The 18,906-nt window shown below is 42.4% G+C and overlaps 1 protein-coding gene across 14 annotated transcripts in view; it reads right to left on the bottom strand.

Annotated features, from left to right (window-relative positions):
* Window positions 1–18,906, bottom strand: part of nrcama (neuronal cell adhesion molecule a) — a 432,442-nt gene that overhangs the window by 113,444 nt on the left and 300,092 nt on the right. For 8 of the 14 annotated variants that reach the window (XM_073059008.1, XM_073059018.1, XM_073059012.1 and 5 more), the window contains 3 exons: window positions 7,373–7,531; window positions 1,495–1,512; window positions 504–609 (listed from right to left, as the gene is read on the bottom strand). In XM_073059008.1, coding sequence (XP_072915109.1) covers window positions 504–609; window positions 1,495–1,512; window positions 7,373–7,466 — 218 coding nt within the window. In that variant the 5' untranslated portion in view covers window positions 7,467–7,531. Of the gene's footprint in view, window positions 1–503; window positions 610–1,494; window positions 1,513–7,372; window positions 7,532–11,746; window positions 11,764–18,906 lie in introns of those variants that run through there. The other 6 variants (XM_073059011.1, XM_073059013.1, XM_073059022.1 and 3 more) reach the window with 2 other exon arrangements.

The following is an 18,906-nucleotide window of genomic DNA, read 5'->3' as shown; positions in this document are numbered from 1 at the left end:
ATTAAATTATTTTCACACCTGTGGGATTTGGGCTATGGGAGAAGGAATCTGGTACATCAAGGGAACCCAATTACATGAAGAATGTTGAAACTCCACAAAAACAGTATTGAAGGCAAGGATCAAATCTGGCTTACTAGACTTGTTTGCTAGCAGGATTATTGCACTTCCCATTTTTCTATACAATATGAATTTCAAGAGAATATTAAGCGATAGGACAGTACAGTGGTGCAGCGTAGAGTCGTTGTCTGACAGTGCACGAGATGCAGGTTCAATTCTGACATTCGGTGCTGTCTGCGTGGAGTTTGCATATACACCCTGTGACATCCAAAAGACACAGGAGTTGATGATTTAAACCACTCATAGTATACAGGCAAGCAGTACACTATGAGGAGAATTAAATGGGTTAGTCTAGGATTAGTGTAGATTACAATAGTACTTCATAGGCATAGACTGATGGGTTGAGATGGGTCATCCCGTTTCTCTTTATTACTCTATGTCCATACCTGGGAGCTGGATTCCCTTTGGCTTCGCACTGTATTAGGATGTTATCCCTGGGGTCTATGATGTAATCCTTTGGAGACTGGTGGGTAATTGTAGGGGGCTGCGGCACTGGATTGGAAAGCAAAGTATGTAAGAACATAAATAATGTGACATTCAAGCAAAAGTAAAGTACTGTTAATGTGAAACGTACTGTTCATGCCAATTTGCTACATCATCAAGCACGATCATCCAGGCTGCCTGTAAATTCTGGGGCCAGTCTGAGGGAATTCACGGTTTTGAAACTCAGCACACCCCAATTCCTTGCATGTACCTGATATATTGGGGAAAACTGGTTTCTTGCTCAGGCAACTGTGGTGGTCACCTCTGATCAAACCCTTCATTGGCAGAGGGATTCACTGCAATCTGGAATTATGGTTCTGTGTTTGAGGTCTGCATCTACGACTAAATCTTAAACATCCTTCATAATTCTGTGAGGTGGCCAAAAGAGATTTTCATTCCAAATTCAGTTCATGATTTGGAGATACTTTTAGTCAAAGGATAAACTTTACAGATTGGCTGGAAAGCCAATAGATGGCTTTGCTCAGGCAACTGTGGTGGTCACCTTTGATCAAGCCCTTCATTGCCTGGGCATGGCAGAGGGAGGTACTGCAATCTGGAATTGTGGTTCTGTGTTTGAGGCAATAGATGCTGATCATCACTGCAAGTTGGCCAAGCATTCACAATCTTTTGATTTAGCTCCTACCCAGATTCTGGCTGGATGAGGCAAGCTGTGATTGGCTGAACAAGTCTCAGTGGATGGTCCAGCAAGATTCAACAACGCAATAATAAATTGTTGAAAGACACTGTTGACATGATCACGGCAAATACAAGACCAATTCGTGCACATGCAGTGGGTGCAGCACACGGGACAGAATGTCACAGCAAACAAACACAGCACTGAAAACCGAGGAGGACACACATTGCAGCTGATTATCTTGTGTGCCGCAAACTTACGTTCATCCAGGATTTTTGCTATACTCCCCAGAATCATCAATTGAGAGAGTAAATAAAACAGAATTATAAAGAGAGAGAGGAAAAAAAAACAGTTTAAGTAAGAAGTTTCTACATCATTCGGACACTTACAATACATGCAGTTGCTCTAAGTAAGGCCTGGTCCCTATTTCGAATATTAGCTCATAGTGACCATCGCTGATGTATTTGGAAGGATCCTCATTATTTTGTACACTCCTGCCCCAGAATCCAAAAGTCATGATTAAAAAGAAATCAAACAAAAGTAGTAGAACCTCCTACAGTTAATCGACAAGTGTACGCCACCTGGTATTGACCTGTTGTAGCCTGGAATTTCAGTTGTATAGCTGTGTTTATTTTAGGGCTGGTTAATTCAAAATGCACTTTCTTTGGGTGAAATATGATAATGACCATTTCACAGTGGTCCTGATGTCAATAATGCTTTTACAAATCTGAAGACACAAGAGACTGCAGATGCTGGAATCTGGTGCAACACACTAAACGCTGCAGGAACTCAGAGAACCAGGAAGCAGCTACTGAGGAAAATAAAGAGTTAATGCTTCAGGTTGAGATGCTTGATCCAGTTTGGCTGAAGGGTCTTGACCCAAAACGTCAACTGTCCATTTTCTGACTCAGATGCTGCCTGACCTACCGAGTTCCTCTGGCTTGTTGTATGAAACATTAACATCTGACGTGCACTCATTTTGGAGCTTTTAATACTTCTTACTGGCTGTGCTTGACTGGGATCCTTTAGAATGTTTCATTATTTACCTGTTCCACAGCACAGACCATTCCCCCCACCATCTCCTTCTCATAGACCTCACCTCCAGACACCTTGCCCCCAACCTTGTAACCCTTCAGGTCACAAGCATCCAATTTTCCATGTCTCGATCTTCCCCTGTTTTTGACCACTGATCCTGATTATCACTGGACTGATACTTTCTCCCGTTGCTCCAGCTCCTGGATGCTCCTGATTGATCCATCCCAAGTTCTCCACTCAGGACACAAAGTTGACGACTGGCCCCATATCCCTCCTCAATGCCCCAGACTACAGTCCTGCACCCTCCCAGGCATCGTCTCTAACCACCCATCCACACCCAATCACCTGATTTCCTGAAAATTGTCCCTGCATTGGAAGCTTGTAGCCCCATCCCCAGTCTCTCTGCCTTCCACCTCCTCTTCTTCTGTAATGGCACACAAAGATTTAGATCTGCATCTCTCTAAGTTCCCATTGGTCTGCACTCTCTCTCCTCACTTGTCCTGGCCTTTGTCCTATGAACTGACCACACCAACATCCTCTCCCTGGACAAAGCTAAGCCCACTTTCTCCAAACCACACCCTCACAAACAAATTACCCTACTCTATTGTGCCAAGCATTCCAAGATCAGGTACAACAAATGAGACATACGTTGTTAAACTCCCTCTAGACCTAGGATTCCCAACATTTTTTTATGCTCTGGATCAATACCACTAAGAAAGGAGTCCGTGGACCTCAGGTTGGTAACCCCTGCTCTAGACTGTCCTGCCACACACACACGTAGCACAAAGTAAACTCCCTCTGATGCACTATTCCATTGAGAACCAACAGCTACAACGGGGGCTGTAGTTCATCCTGAACCCAGAAAACTTCACTCAAATCCTTTGTTCTGTTGATGTTTTAACAAACTTATTTTATAAAGAAAATTAAATCATATATTCACAAAACCAGGACCAGGAAAAAAAGAGAAAATCAGCTGCCAAGCATTAAAAAACAGATTACATACAGTGCAAGCTCCTTTTTCAGTGACCTGGCATGGGTCACCAGTAAAATTCCCTCTGCATTGTCCAATCATACACTTCCAGTGCATGGGTTAAGTACATAGTAAAGTTCCCTCAGTGTCAGAGGGCACGAGTTAGATACACAATAACCCACCATACAATTCCAGGATATGGGTTAGATACAATTAAAGATCCCTCTGAAATGTCCAACCTAATAGGTATCAGGAAAATGTGATACAGATACATCAAATTTATCTACACTGTTCTGGCTGTAGAAGATAATCATTTTCTACATCGCTTCAAACTGTTAATGAAACTCCATCACCTCCTATTGGCCTGTTAACAAAGGCAAACATTCATTTTTAATGACACTTCACAGCCTCACTCGCCCTCTCTCCCTAGCCCCATCCTACATCTCAGCAGTTGCTCTGTGAGGTGACAACGTTTACTCTTGCTTAAGTAGCTAAACATAATGGATTTAGGACAAAAAAATTGTTCCCTTAGTTGCCTTTTAAATAATTAGCATCATTCATCAAAAAATTATGCACCATACCTCCCACACCTTGGGAAATTGTCTGAACAGCCCTAATGTTAAATGAAGTACAACATAGCAATAAATCCCCCCCACTTTGTAAATGAGGACAAATTGTAAAGCAAATTAACCCTACCAGATTGTTTTGCACATCAAAGACTTTTACATTTAAACCACAATGGTTTCCCCTTCTGATAAATTCCAATAAATTGGCTGCCCATCTTCGTGCCGACTGTCTTTGAATACTGATGAATCTGATACAGGCATTCAGAACGATAATTCTAGACTTGATACAGTTGCTATAGCACAAAACCACATCTAATTTGACAGTGAATTGTTAATCTTACTCGAGGAGGTCAACAGATTAATCAAATGCGAGATGGAAGGATGTCACACTGATATGGCACAGTTTTCAAAGCAGGGCTGAAGTATATTAATGGAACGGACGCAGGGAGCTGCTGTCTGCATCTTAATTGTGCTGTCGCGTCTACAACAATCTTCCCTTTACTCCATGGAGTAAGCTTTACCTTCCAATCTGTTTATCTTCAAAAACCTCTGGAAACTATTATACAATCAGATGACTGGAGTGCCACTACTCTTCTGCTGTCCACTCTTTGCTATCAGTAATAAGCATTCTGACATGAATGTCACCTGTATTGACCACATCATCCACTGACTATTCACCAACATTGAGGTTGTTCCATCAACATCAAGATGTTCACAGGTTTTGTAGAGAAAGGCACATATATAAAACAAACTATTTTGGGTTTTGCTGGACAAGGTCAGAAGGTTCTCTGATGGGGTGGAATGGATGACATTTGATCAGAATCAGGTTTAATATCACTGGTATATGGATTGGATAACATATGATGCTCTTTTAAGCATAATGCAATGTTTTTAAATGTGCAACAGAAACTCCAAAGCATTTCAATCACTGGCAGTTTTAAAAGAGTTGTCCACCCCCATCAATATACCCTGAACTCTTGAGTCACAGTTTTGGAGCGCTGAGAGTTTCAAGTTAGCAAGAAGTAGCATCAGCTTTATAATCCGGTGTACTGCATTCGATTCTGGTTGCTCTTCTTAGCAAGTATGTTGAGGCGATGAGAGGATTCAGAAGAGGTTTACCAGTACGCTACCTAGATCAGTTGGCATGTGCTCTAAAGTGAAGTTGGAAACGCTAGCGTTAGCATCCGCTGCTTCAGAGAAGATGAGGGGAGATCCGACTGATGTTGATAAAATTATGAGAGGATTCCGAAGAAGCTTACCAGGAAATACACTGGGAATGAAGGAATATGGACTATCAGCGGACAAAAGGGATTTGGTGTCACTAGCCCAAGAACAGGCCCTTCAGGCCATGATGCTGCGTCCAACTAATTAAGCTGATGACACCTAATCCCTCATACCACTCAATGGTCCACATCCATCCTTTCTCAGTGTATTTTTGTGTCGATCCAATAGCCTCTTAAATATCTCTATTGTATTTGCCTCCACACCAGCACTGATGACATATTCCAGGTGTCCATCACGCTCTATAAAAAAATCTTGCACTCCACCCCTTCTTAAATACATGCCCTTTAGTACTTGACATTTCGACCCTGGGAAAAAAGACACCAGCTGTCTTCTCTGTGATTCTCATAATTTTATAAACATTGATCAGGTCTCCCCTCAGCATCTGCTGTTCCAGAAAAAATAACCCTCACGTTTCCACCTTCACTTCATAGCACATGCCTTCTAATCCTGGTAAACCTCTTGTGAATCCTCTCCATAGCCACAATACACTTCCTATAAAGAAGCAACCAGAAGTGAATACAATACTCTGGATGCAGCCTAACCAGCTTTATAAAACTGATGTTACCTCTTGCTAATTTGAAACTCACAGCTCCCCAAAACCCCACCCGAGTGTCCAATGTTAATATGGATATTTTGAATGGCAAGCTACACAATTACTAAAGCTGCAACCTCATAGTTTCAGTGACCAACTTTAATTCTAACCTGATGAAGGTCCATAAGTCTGAAATGTCAACCGTTTATTCCTTTCCATAGATGCTACCTGATCTGCTGAGTTCCTTCAGCATTTTGTGTGTGTTACTCTGGATTTCCAGCATCTGCAGAATCTTGTGTGACGTTCAATCCTGTCCTCCGGTACTATCGGTGTCGAGTTTGCATCTGTTCCCTTTGTTCCCCTCCACCCCTCCTGACCAAGTGTTCCAATTTCCCCTCACATCCCAAAAACATGCAGGTTACAAAGTACACAGTAACTGTATTATTAAAGTACGTTTATGTCACCATACACCACCCTAAGTTTAATTGTACTGAAGAACAAAGAAATATAATAGATCAATGAAAAACTACATACACAGACTGACAAACAACCAATGTGCAAAAGACAAACTGCAAATATAAACAGATAAATAAATAATACTGAGAACTTGAAAGTGTGTTCACAGTTTGTGGTTGAGTTAAGTGAATTGGTCACTACAAATTGTCCCAAATGCGTAGGTGAGCAGTAGAACTAGCAGGGCGTTGATGGGAATAAAATACTTTTGGTGGAAGTTAGTGGTTATTGTGACTCAGCAAGCCAAAGGTTTGGCTTCTGTACTGCCTGGTTCTATTCCACTTGGAGAGTCGAAATGAAGGCTGCAAAGTAATCACCGCCCAGTATGAGTGGCCGTGGAATCTGCACTCAGTTGTTAATGCGTGGTGATCAGGTCTGGAGACCTGAAGGGAGATTTTTCTCCCCCAGGCTTATAGTTCTCATGGGCTAATTAACTAATGGCCATGGATTTAACATGAAGTGCTTCTGAGGAAGGCTGTGTCATGGGCTGCTCCGTTCAATTTAAAAATGCACAATTAGGTCTTCAAACTTATGCCCACAAAAAGTTGTGAAAAGAGCAAGTTGATGGTGTAGCACACAAAATGCTGGAGGAAAACAGCAGTTCAGGCAGGTCTATAGAGGGGAATGAACAAGAGATGTTTTGGACTGAGACTGTTCATCAGGATTTGAGCATGTTGATTCCGCGTAGTGAGGGCAAACAAGGGAACATGCAGTTGATTCTTTACAGAATGGGATAAGTAATACTGAGGAGGACAAGAGCTGATAAATTCAACGTTAAGTACAGAGGCAATGAGAGAAAGCAAGAAATAAGGAAAGAGTTTGACTGCAAAACAAAACACAAGTAAAAGTTAAAAGAAAGTACAACTCAATGTTTTAATTAATCCACACCACCTGATGGGAGCATTTATGATACAAGAGTTTGATTGCCAGACACTCAAACTGTAAGGATACCTATGCTGATAATGACCAGATTTAACTTTCCGCAGTTTAATGGGTTTAATGGAAAATCGACACAGCTCCATGAAAATCCCAGTAAGACCTTTTGCATTTCTGACAGTGGAGCAGTGCAAATTGGTTATCAGCTTGAGGGAGTTCGCAGTTCATATGCCACAGACCGTGGGCCAACCTGCTGCTTCCTGAAGCTTTATCCTTCAGTGCAGCAGCATTATCTGGGCAAGGCTGCTCTGAGCCACAAAACCATGGAGGCTCCATTGCAGATGGAATGGATTTCCACTTACGATCAAGAGGCACTTCCAGTGCAGCACCCAGATGGATCAGAAGGAGAACGATTGCAACTCCACCGCTTTTTCGACTTGACTTCATCCCTGGCATTTTTCAGACTCGACACACAGGACTGCTGGAACACTATTCCGTTTGGACTCTGGAATCTGCCAAATCTAAAAGGAGGAGAATCAAATGATCAGCAAAATATTTTGGTTGTCTTCAAAATGTGACTGTCACATATTATCAACTGCAAATTGAAAGAGGCAGCATCCGTGAAGAAAGAAGTGGAGTTAACTTTTGAGGTTTCAACAAGAACAGAAGAAAGTAAGAGGAGTGGGTCACTTCCTCAGTCATTTAAAACAATAATGACCAATCTAGCCCAGACCACAACATCTCCTCTGTGCCAGGTCCCCACATCCTTCAATCCATGAACTTTTAAAAAGTTATCTACTTCCACCTCCAATACTTCTACTTATCCAGTCTCTGCATCTTTGTGGAATAGAGAACAAGAGATTCACCAGCCTCTGCAAGATAGGTAGCTTCTATCAACATCAGATCTAAATGACTGACTCTTATCTTGAAATATGACCACTTGAGATTCTCATACTGGTGAAAAAAGTTTGTGTTAAGGAATAATTACATCAAGAAGAAAAGGGCCTACCATACCTTCATTAGTAGAGACCAAACCAGTGAACTTCATGCTTAAATATACCAACTTCATTATAAAATGAAAACCACAACTTCCTGGAGCCGTGGAAGATCGCTGCACGATTGGAGATGCCTTCTAACAATTGATGAAGTAAGCACAACTCCAGGGTACATAAAGCTTTGCAGACTGAGGTGAGATTGCTAATGCAATGTAGATGTCAGTCACTTTACACATACCATCTCCCAAGCACAGCAATGTGATGCGTAAATGACATTAATGGACTTGCCCGAGGAATAAATATGGTAAAAACACTCCCATTTATAGCCCGTGGCACTTTAACATCGTGCTGAGAGAGCAGTTAAGACGTTGAAGGAAGTCTCAGCTGAAACAAGACACCTTTGACACAGGATCACTTTGTTGGTGGTGCTCCAAAGACTTGACTGATTTTGTGCTCGACTTTCTGGAGTGGGTTGGAACACAATATCCACTGATTTAACGATAAAACATCATCCAACTAAGCAATACCTAACACAAGCAATGCATAAGCCAGTAGTTTTGTACCAAAACAAAATACAAATGCCTCAGATAATTGCCTTTCTCAAACTCAGCAACAACAACTTGAATCAATATTCCATCTCCTCCATCAAATAAGATCCAGCACAGATGCTTATGGATCTGGGTCTGATCCCATAATATGCTGCTCTGTTCACTGTGTGCACCATTATGACAGAAACATGGAATAATGCCTATGTGGAATACCTATTCCTTTACAAAGTCCCTGGGCATTGGAAGGGAACTATTTCCTTAAAGTGACAAGACAAATTTATATCAGACCAACTTATCCAATTGAGATGAATGCTTTGGAAGAGAAAGTTCCTTCCTTCTATTTTAACTTAGAACAGTTAAAATGAATCACTAGCCCTGCCAGTCTCTGAAATAAAACTGGAAGTTAACAGTCTTTGATTGCATCCCTGAGTCGCAAGAAGATTAAAGAGTAACTGAGTCAGAGAATGATCAAAATTGAAGGGGACACAGCAAGATAAATCCAAAGGTCACACCTGCCTATTACTCTAACCGAGTGAGTAGATGTCAAGGGGCACAATTGAGGTGGGCAGTGGGGGTTTGATAAAGGCAAAATTGGAACAGCAGTGAAAAACAACCCAGTCAGGTGGAGTTAGTGAGGAGGTTAATGGAGGAGAAGAAAAAATATAAAGACATTTGATTTGTATTAGTTTTAATCCTCTGCATTGTTCTTGGAGGTGTGTGTGGTACTCCCTCAGTCCTTGACTTGAGTGTAAGCCTAGATATCTAGTCTTCATATCTCTGGAATGGGACTTGAACTTCAAGTAATTTTTAAAAATGCAAAGTGAGAATAAACTGCTCTGTTACAACTATTTCTTGTTTGCAAGAAGGATGAGAGGTGATTCACTAGCTGTCAGTACTGAGTATGCAAGGAAGAGTGACATTGCCTTTAAGTACTCAGGGAACTGCTGTTCAATGATACAAACCCAGGCTCAACATTGAAGATTTCAGCAAGATCAATGGTACAAGGCAATGAATGCTTATTGTACAAAACTGTAAAATCAGGAATTTACTTCAGAGTTCTGAAGAAAGGTCGTCAGTTTAAAAAATTAACATCATCCCTCTTTGACAAAGGGTCTGAATCTGAAACGGGAACTCTGTTCTTCACACAGATACAGCCTGACTTGCTAAGTATATCCAGCATTTTCTGTTTTACTTTAGATTTCGGGCATCTGCAGTTTATTTGACTTTCTCCACAAAATGCTGCCGGGAATTTTCTGAATTTTATGACAGCAGCCACAGTATTTGGTTCATGCTTTACAAGAATTCCATCAACCATGAGGCCCTCTCTTGGCTTAGTGGGTATTGGAAACATTGCAAATACCCTGCAGAGAATTACTGGTCAATATTAACTGACTTTCAGAGAAGATGGTGGAGTGTGTGAGACACTGGAAGCTAACTTCAGATAGAGTGACTGACTGGTAGAGCAAGTTTCTGTGGCCAATTTCAGTGTTTGTGTGAACTTTGAAACCATATTTGATTGGTTTTGATGGACTACTATAACCAGAGATAGATGGTACATGACGTGACACCCTGGTTGAGTCCTCTTCCCCTTCTCTCACTGCAAACCAGCGCCTATATGCCAGCTGCCACCAGTCCAGACACGCTTCAATGTCACAGCCTCTGATTAAACATGGTGCCTCAGTCACCTCATCAACCACAGTGAAGCAGCTTAACCTTAGCTATTGACTGGGAACGGTTCATTGATTTTGTATGGCAAAAGTTTTTTTAAAAATCCACTTTATCCGAAACAAGTCACATTTGCTCACAATTCGCTTGTAAGGGGAACGGTGGCCAGCTGGTGTGAGGGGCAGATAATGCGGATTAGGGGGCAAGAAATGCCTGGAGGATCTGTTTGAAGTTAGCCTGCCAATCTTAATGGTCCAAATGTGTGCTTGCTGATAACCTAATCTGAAATCAGGGGAGTGCTGAACTGACATGATAGAATATAGAAACATTCCCGAATTGCCTTCAGAAGAGACGGCACTGTAAAGTGAAAAGACTGCTCGGAGTTCCTCAAACAGTATACTGGAATAGTGTAATACCAGACACTGCCAAGCAAACACTTAAAAGCTTCTTAAACAAAGATTTTAAAACAGAGCTCTTAATCTCCTACCAGACAACTGGCATTGTACTCTTGATTATACATACCGTAGATTCCGGACTACAAAGCGCACCTGATTAAAAGCCGCTGGCTCTAATTTTAGAAATAAAATCTATTTTATAAATGTACAGGCCGCACCGGATTTTAGGCCGCACCGAATTTCTGGCGGAACGGATTTTCGGCGCACTGGATTTCCGGCGGACCGGATTTTCGGCGCACTGGATTTCCGGCGGACCGGATTTTCGGCCGCTTGTAATATGAGATATTTACACAGAAAGATATTACACGTGTTGGGCTTCAAATTCTGCCCTGTGTTCGTTTTGGAAGAGAGACAACCAACACCGGATTACAGTGCAGCGTGGCTTTATTGCAGAACGCGTTTTGCCTTCCCCTTACATTCTGCTCTTATTTATACTCCTTTTTCCCCCAAACCAAACCCTCGCTACACATATTTGGTAAGGCTAAACTTTGTTATACCTACCGGTATTTGGTAACATCGGACACTTGTGTCCTTATTGGCCCGATACCATTCACACACGAGTTTTACTGTTTTTTTGTTTACTGAATCGCTAGCAGTTTCGGTGCAGCGGAATCCTCAGTTTCGCTCCCTCCCTCCCTTGTACTGCTGTCTAATATCACGTGAGCCATTCCTGACCTGAAGCGGCAGTCCCAAATTAAATCTCCACCGTCTCACCATCGATTCATGTATGCCAAGATTACGCGCAGCAGCTCGATTTCCTTGTTCAACCGCCAGATTGATTGCCTTTAACTTAAAAGCTGCATCATACGCTTTTCTTCGAGTGTTTTCCATGTTGATGAGGGTGAGTACAAATGGCTGATTTACAATAATTTGTGAAGTGCGCTTGATTTATCGTACAATTTCATTGGACCTCTGTGAACTACTCATCAATTTTATTGGTCTACTGTTACGAGGCAAAATGTTTTGGCGGCATGGGAAAAAACCTTATATTAGCCGCACCTTATTATAAGCCGCTATGTTCAATGCTGTTCAAAGCATGGGAAAAAAGTAGCGGCTTATAATCCGACATCTACGGTATATTTTTTCAATGGGTGTAGTTGGAAGTCTCTTATTTCAGTTTGCATGCAAAGGCTGAATGACGTCTGGATCTACAGTTCAACAATAATGGGGAAATAAGGTACTTGGACATTAGTGTTATGTCTACAAGGAACATTAACACTCAGAAATCTGCAAATCAATGACACGAACCAATATCCAACATAGATCACAGCAAGATCGATGTTACAAGGCACATTCAGGTTAATCACATCGGGGTGCAACTTTGTAAAGCAGAAGCACCCAAGGATGTGATGTGCCGATGTAAATTTTCAGCCATTCTGCCACAGACAGTAAGCGGAGTGGTTAAACGCTTTACAGTGCTAGCATCCCGGATTCAATTCCCGCTGCTCTCTGTAAGACAGTTTGTGCATTTTCCTCGTGACTGCGTGGGTTTCCTGCCACAGCTTCCTCCGGTTGGTAGGTAAGTTGGTCATTGTAAATTGTCCCGTGATTACGCCAGGGTTGAATCACGGGTTGCTGGGCAGTGCAGGTCGAAGGGCCGGAAGGGCCTGCTCCACGGTGTATCTCAATAACTAAATTTCTGTCCTCCTCACCACTCCCCCTCCCTGCACTATAAAACAAACTTCTCCAGTTCTGATCGCAGTTTCTCCTTCGCAGATGCTGCCTGACTTGTTGACCATCCCCAGAATTTACTGGTCAGTTTGTTTAGGACAAGATTAATGGCCATCCCCATGTCTTACTCAATCTACTATATGAAGATGGCGGCTCTCTTGATGTTGATAGATCGTTTCACTGTCTATGGCAGCTGCAAGTGTTGTCATGGGCATCAAAAGCCCTCAAAGTCAAAATGGAGTGGTAGTATTGCTAAGTGGTGAGAAGAGAATAAGTGGCTCTGTTGTTCAGGGTAGCCTAAAGTAACAGTCTAACATCAAACCAGAAGGCTCACCCACAAGATGCCTCCGGGCACCACTGGGAGGTGTGACCAACACAATACTGAACAACTTGCAAGAACATTTGGCCCTTTATAATTTAAATGCTGAATCATCAGAAGTGCCCACCCACCATTTGCTGACTAGTTTCACATATTATATAACCATATAACAATTACAGCACGGAAACAGGCCATCTCGGCCCTTCTAGTCCATGCCGAACGCTTACTCTCACCTAGTCCCACCTACCTGCACTCAGCCCATAACCCTCTATTCCTTTCCAGTCCATATACCTATCCAATTTTACTTTAAATGACAATACCGAACTTGCCTCTACCACTTCTACTGGAAGCTCGTTCCACACAGCTACCACTCTCTGAGTAAAGAAATTCCCCCTCGTGTTACCCTTAAACTTTTGCCCAACTCTCAACTCATGTCCTCTTGTTTGCATCTCCCCTGCTCTAAATGGAAAAAGCCTATCAACGTCAACTCTATCTATCTCCCTCATAATTTTAAATACCTCTATCAAGTCCCCCCTCAACCTTCTACGCTCCAAAGAATAAAGACCTATTATATGGCACACGAGTGAATCTGCAGATGCTGGAAATAAATAAAAACACAAAATGCTGGCAGAACTCAGCAGGCCAGACAGCATCTATGGGAGGAGGTAGTGACGACGTTTCAGGCCGAAACCCTTCATCAGGAGCGAAGTAACATGGGATGGCGGAGAGGGGATAAGAAGTGGGGCAAGGGATGAAGTAGAGAGCTGGGAAGTGATAGGTTGGAGGGAAATAGGCTAGGGGGAAGGTGGAGAATTATGGAAAATAAAAGAGAAAGCAAGGTAGGGCTGGGGGGAGATTATAGTGAGGGGGGAAAAACAGAGAGACTCTCACTCCCACTCCGACATGTCTGTCCATGGCCTCCTCTACCATCAAGATGAGGCCACATGCAGGTCAATGGAGCAATACCTTATCTCCCGCCTAGGTAGCCTCCTGCCTGCCGGCATGAACATCCAACTCACAGACCTCCGTTGATACCCCTGCCCCCCCCTTACCCCCATCCCTATCTATTATTTTAGTCTGGTTCTCTTTCTCTCTGTTTTTCCCCCCTCACTATAATCTCCCCCCAGCCCTACCTTTCCTTCTCTTTTATTTCCTATAATTCTCCACCTTCCCCCCTAGCCCATTTCCCTCCAGTCTATCACTTCCCAACTCTCTACTTCATCCCTCTCCCCACTTCTTATCCCCTCTCCACCATCCCATGTTACTTCACTCCTGATGAAGGGTTTCAGCCCGAAACGTCGTCTCTACCTCCTCCCATAGATGCTGTCTGGCCTGCTGAGTTCTGCCAGCATTTTGTGTTTTTAAGACTTATTATATGTTTCCTTTTGGTATGAGGCTATTCACCCCATTGAGTTTAAGGCAACTCTTACAGCAAATCCATCAATGCCTTTACCGACCACCAACTCCCAAATGTCTATTAAGTCCCCTTGGATTCTTCACCAATTCACTCACCCCAGGAGCCAATTCACCAGGTTATCAGCACATTCTTAAGATGGGAGGAAACTGCTGCAGCCTGGGGCAACCCACATGGTCACAGGAGTAATGTGTGAACCCCACACAGACATCAGCAGAGTTTATTCACAGTGCTGGAAATGTGAATGAGCAAGATTATCTACTGAGCTCTAATCTGCTAATTATCTTTGCCGACAACACTACGCTGATTGAGCTAACTCAAACAATGACAAGGTGGCCAACAGGGAAGAAGTCTTCTCTCTGACACAGTGGTGTCAAGAAAACAACCTCTCCCTCAATGTCGCAAAAACAACGGAGTTGGTTGTGGACTACAGGAGGAATAGGGACAGGCTAACCCCTATTGACATCAATGGATCTGGGGTTGTGAGGGTAAACAGCTTTAAGTTCCTCGGCATCCACATCACCGAGGACCTCACGTGGTCTGTACACACCAGCTGTGCGGTGGAAAAGGCACAACAGCGCTTCTTTTCACCTCAGACTGTTGAGGAAGTTTGGTGTGGGCCCCCAAATCTTAAGAACTTTCTACAGAGGCACAATGAGAGCATCCTGACTGGCTGCATCACTGCCTGGTATGGGAACTGTACCTCCCTTAATTGCAGGACTCTGCAGAGAGTGGTGCGGACAGCCCAGCACATCTGTAGTTGTGAAATTCCCATGATTCAGCACATTTACAAAGACAGGTGTGAAAAAAGGGCCCAGAAGATCATTGGGGATCCGAGTCACCCCTGCCACAGTCTATTCCAGCTGCTACAATCTGGGAAACGGTACCACAGCATAAAAGCCAGGACCAACAGGCTCTGGGACAGCTTCTTCCACCAGACCCATCAGACTGATTAATCTATGTTACATTGACTGTTCTATTTATTATAAATTACTATGATTGCACATTGCACATTTAGACGGAGACATATCATAAACATTTTTACTCTTCATGTACCTGAAGGATGTAAGAATAAAGTCAATTCAAATTGAGGGGGCATGGCAGTCCGACTCTGAGCCAAATCTTGCACCATTTCCCAATTATCAGTGGCAATAGAAGGTCACTTGCATTCTGATAATGAAACCCCCCCCCCCCCACCCCTTAAAATACTCACTCTTTAATGTCACAAGCAAGTCCTGGCACCTGAACTCCACTGATAAGTGTATATGGGAATATAATCTGCCAGGGCTAATCATGATAAGAGTTTATTTTATTGATTTTTTTGGATGGAAAAGATTGAAGCAACACAAAGCATCCAAAACAGTTGGCAAATAAAAATATCTATCAATATTTCCTGACATTGGATGAAAATGCATGCATTTCAGGTTTGTTTAAAAAGAACATTTAATCTCTTTTTCCCTTTTTCAGATACATCAAATTATTTTGCAATATTCTGACACATCTACATGAATTTTGTTACTGATTAGCGTTTTTTACAGAATAAAGTGAGAATTTAATGTCGGTGTAGTGTTCAAAATTATCTTCTGGCATTAGCATTGCTGGACTAACCTGGAAATACACTAACTATATCATACCTGTGTTTTCATACCATTTACAGAAAAAACAATCAAGGTAAATTAACTGCTTTAACGTTTTTTAATCTGAAATCTGAGTTTTTTTTTCTTTTGCCCACATCTTGGTCTGTGATTTCCAAGTGCAAACCTTTCAAAAGAGGTGGTAAGATTCAGAGTGAAATGGTTCACGTTCAAGTATAATTATTATTCAACCGAACATAAATACCCAAGAATACAGCCAAATATAACAGTGTTCCTCCGAGGCCAATGTGCAAAACTCAGTAACAACAGTCTTACACAGCACAAGGCACATATAGCACATATAAGATAGCAAATAAGTATGTAGACATGCAACAATATGTATAGCTCAAGTCTCTGAGTGACATCCTGTAAATTTATGGTGCATCAGTGTTATTGGCAAGAACAAGCTGTTGCCAGCAATGCGCAAACAAACGTACACACATATGCAATGCAGCGTGTCTTTCCACTGATCGAACACTGGAGGGCAGCACTGATGGGAGGGACCAGCCCATAACACTGCGCTACACTGTTTCAGGCAACTCCTCTCCAGAACTGCTACAGCAGGCAAGCCCACAACTTGAGGCCCAGTCCTCTCTACAACTGAAGCCACCCAGCTCTCCCATCACCTATCTCGCCAATAATCAAGGGAAACTGACTTGCAGCATTTTACATTGTCAATGTCCAACAGAGTCTAGCAATTGCAAGAGAAACATCCAAGACAATCACTCGTCATCAGACTGCACACCACCTTTGTGTACTAACGCCAATGCCTTCTTGTAGCAGGTAATAACATCTAGCGCCTCCACCAACAACCAACTTGCTGACAGGGTAGATCTTCAGTCCTTGAAGTTCTTAATGTCCAGAAATGTCTTGCGATCGTAAAAAAGACATTAAAAAAAGAAGACAAAAACACCTCTGGTTGGCCCGAGAAGCCACTGCGTCTAAATGCACTGTCATCTTCCCAGAGGGACTGGTGAGATTCAGAGTAAAATGGTGAGATTCGGTGGAGGGAGAAATCAAGGGGAGATGGGTGCATCTCTACCAACAGAGTCAGAAAACCAGTGAAGCCATTACTTTGGATTATTTCTGTTATTCCACGCACCAGAGTTTCTTTAAATTTACTCACTTGTCATGTAGTCCATTTAGAGCCATGGAGTGAAGGGCAGTCTTTGTAAATAATTTACATAACAGGAGATAAAAATAAAAATGTAACAGCACTGAAGTAATCTATAACAGGAAAAATATAATTGAATGTCTGAGCCAAGAAATAATGCATAGAAAAAAGAGCAGTAACCAATGGTTGTTGTTCAGTATGGGTTCTGGCTTGACTATGGCATTCTAATAATTTACTCATCAATAATTTCCATCTACACCCCCCATGCCCCTTTACAAATTGTCAATGGTGGACAACGGCCAATGAATGCCCTGAGATGCTGGTTTTGCTCCCAGTAAGTCTTGAACACAGAACACAACCATTTTGTGTTAGTCAATGGAATTTCACTTTATTCAATTTCATTGTACAATTGTTGCTATTGATGGCAGTCCAGAAATATTAAGTCCATTTTATATTATTTAAATAGTTAATTGACAACAGAAGCAATGTTATCTTAAATAGAATAAATCCAATAAAATATTTAATTGCAATAAATCAATGCTGTGCTGAATTTTATTACAGATCCACCTCAGTTCATGAACAACTTGTTGTTTGTTCTCAAGTAGGAACATGGCTTCAAATCTAAGCTATCAAACAATCTCCTGTAGGAACTCAGCAGAATGAGCATTATCTATGGGAGGATTGTAACTGTCAACATTTTGTGTTGACAATTTGTTTCCCCCGCCCACCACTGAGACCTTCCAGCAGATTGTTTGTTGCTCCGCATTCCAGCAAGAGCAGCCTCCTGTAGCCTCCATTGTCCAGAGAGCTGCAATGTGTACTGAGAAGGCTTAATCAACCAATATGGGCTCTGAAGTTCATACAGGTTGCAGAGGTATAGGGGTGCTGTAGCATCTGTACTTCAAGAGTATAGTCATACAAAACTCAATGATGAGTCACCTATAGGGATACCAATCCTGAGGGAGGTTTCATGGGAAGACAGGGTGGTTTCTTAAGTTAACAAGGTTTGGCTTGTCAATAAACACTAACAAACTTCTGCAGATGCACTGTTGAAAGTATCCTGACTTAGTGCATCCTGGTCTGGTGCAGCAATTCAAATGCAGAGGAACATAAGCTGTTGCAGAGAGCAGTGGACTCTGCCCAGTACGTTGCAGGCACATACAGTTAGCATTTATAGAAGGCGCTGCATTAAGGCAGCAATCCTATTGTCAAAGATCCCCACTGTCTGAGCCTCGTCATCTTTTTGCAAGGAAATATAGAAGCCTCAAGTGCCATGACATCAGGTTCAAGAACAGATACTTCCCTTCAACTATGCGGTTCTTGAACCAACCAGCAAAATCTTAATCACTACAATTTAACAATACTATGATCACTGTACACAAAAATTAACTTTTTATTTTCTATTTGCATTTTTTCTTGAAAAAACTGTATACTTTCTGCTTAATTATTTGTTTCTTAAGAATGCTGCTTATATGATGCCATCTGCCTGTGATGCCACTGCAAGCAAGTTTTTCATTGCACCCTGTACCTATATATACTGGTGACAATATGACAATAAACTCAACCTGACTTGAATTGCTTAAAGGCAGCATTTTCAAAGCAAAGCTATGGGACTGTCCAGGGACTGATTAAAATGCTGAAAGTTCAGGGGTTGAATTAGTGAAATGCATTAGTTCACTAATTATGGCATGGGACAGCACAGAAACTTAGTGGTTATCACAACCCTTTACAGTACAGGTGACACAAGTTCAACTCCCACCACTGCCTGTAAGGAGTTTGTGTTTTCCCCATAACTGCGTGGGTTTCCTCCGGGTGCTCCAGTTTCCTCCCACAGTCCAAAGACGTACCAGTTGCAGGGTTAATTGGTCGTTGTATATTGTCTCGTGATTACGTCAGGACTAAATCGGGGAATAAAGGGCTGGAACGGCCTACTCCGCTGTGGTGAACTAGATATACCTGTCTGACTGCTCCTGTGGCTCCTCCCACAGACCCTGCTGACTGCTCCTGTGGCTCCTCCCACAGACCCCTGTATAAAGGCGACTGTGGGCTGCTGCTCTCCCTCATTTTCCCCAGGATGTAGT

Source organism: Hemitrygon akajei, chromosome 10, assembly GCF_048418815.1.
Source record: "Hemitrygon akajei chromosome 10, sHemAka1.3, whole genome shotgun sequence".
In the NCBI taxonomy this organism is placed as follows: domain Eukaryota; kingdom Metazoa; phylum Chordata; class Chondrichthyes; order Myliobatiformes; family Dasyatidae; genus Hemitrygon; species Hemitrygon akajei.
The sequence above is the reverse complement of the archived record's forward strand: the minus strand, read 5'-3'. Positions and strand labels throughout refer to the sequence as shown.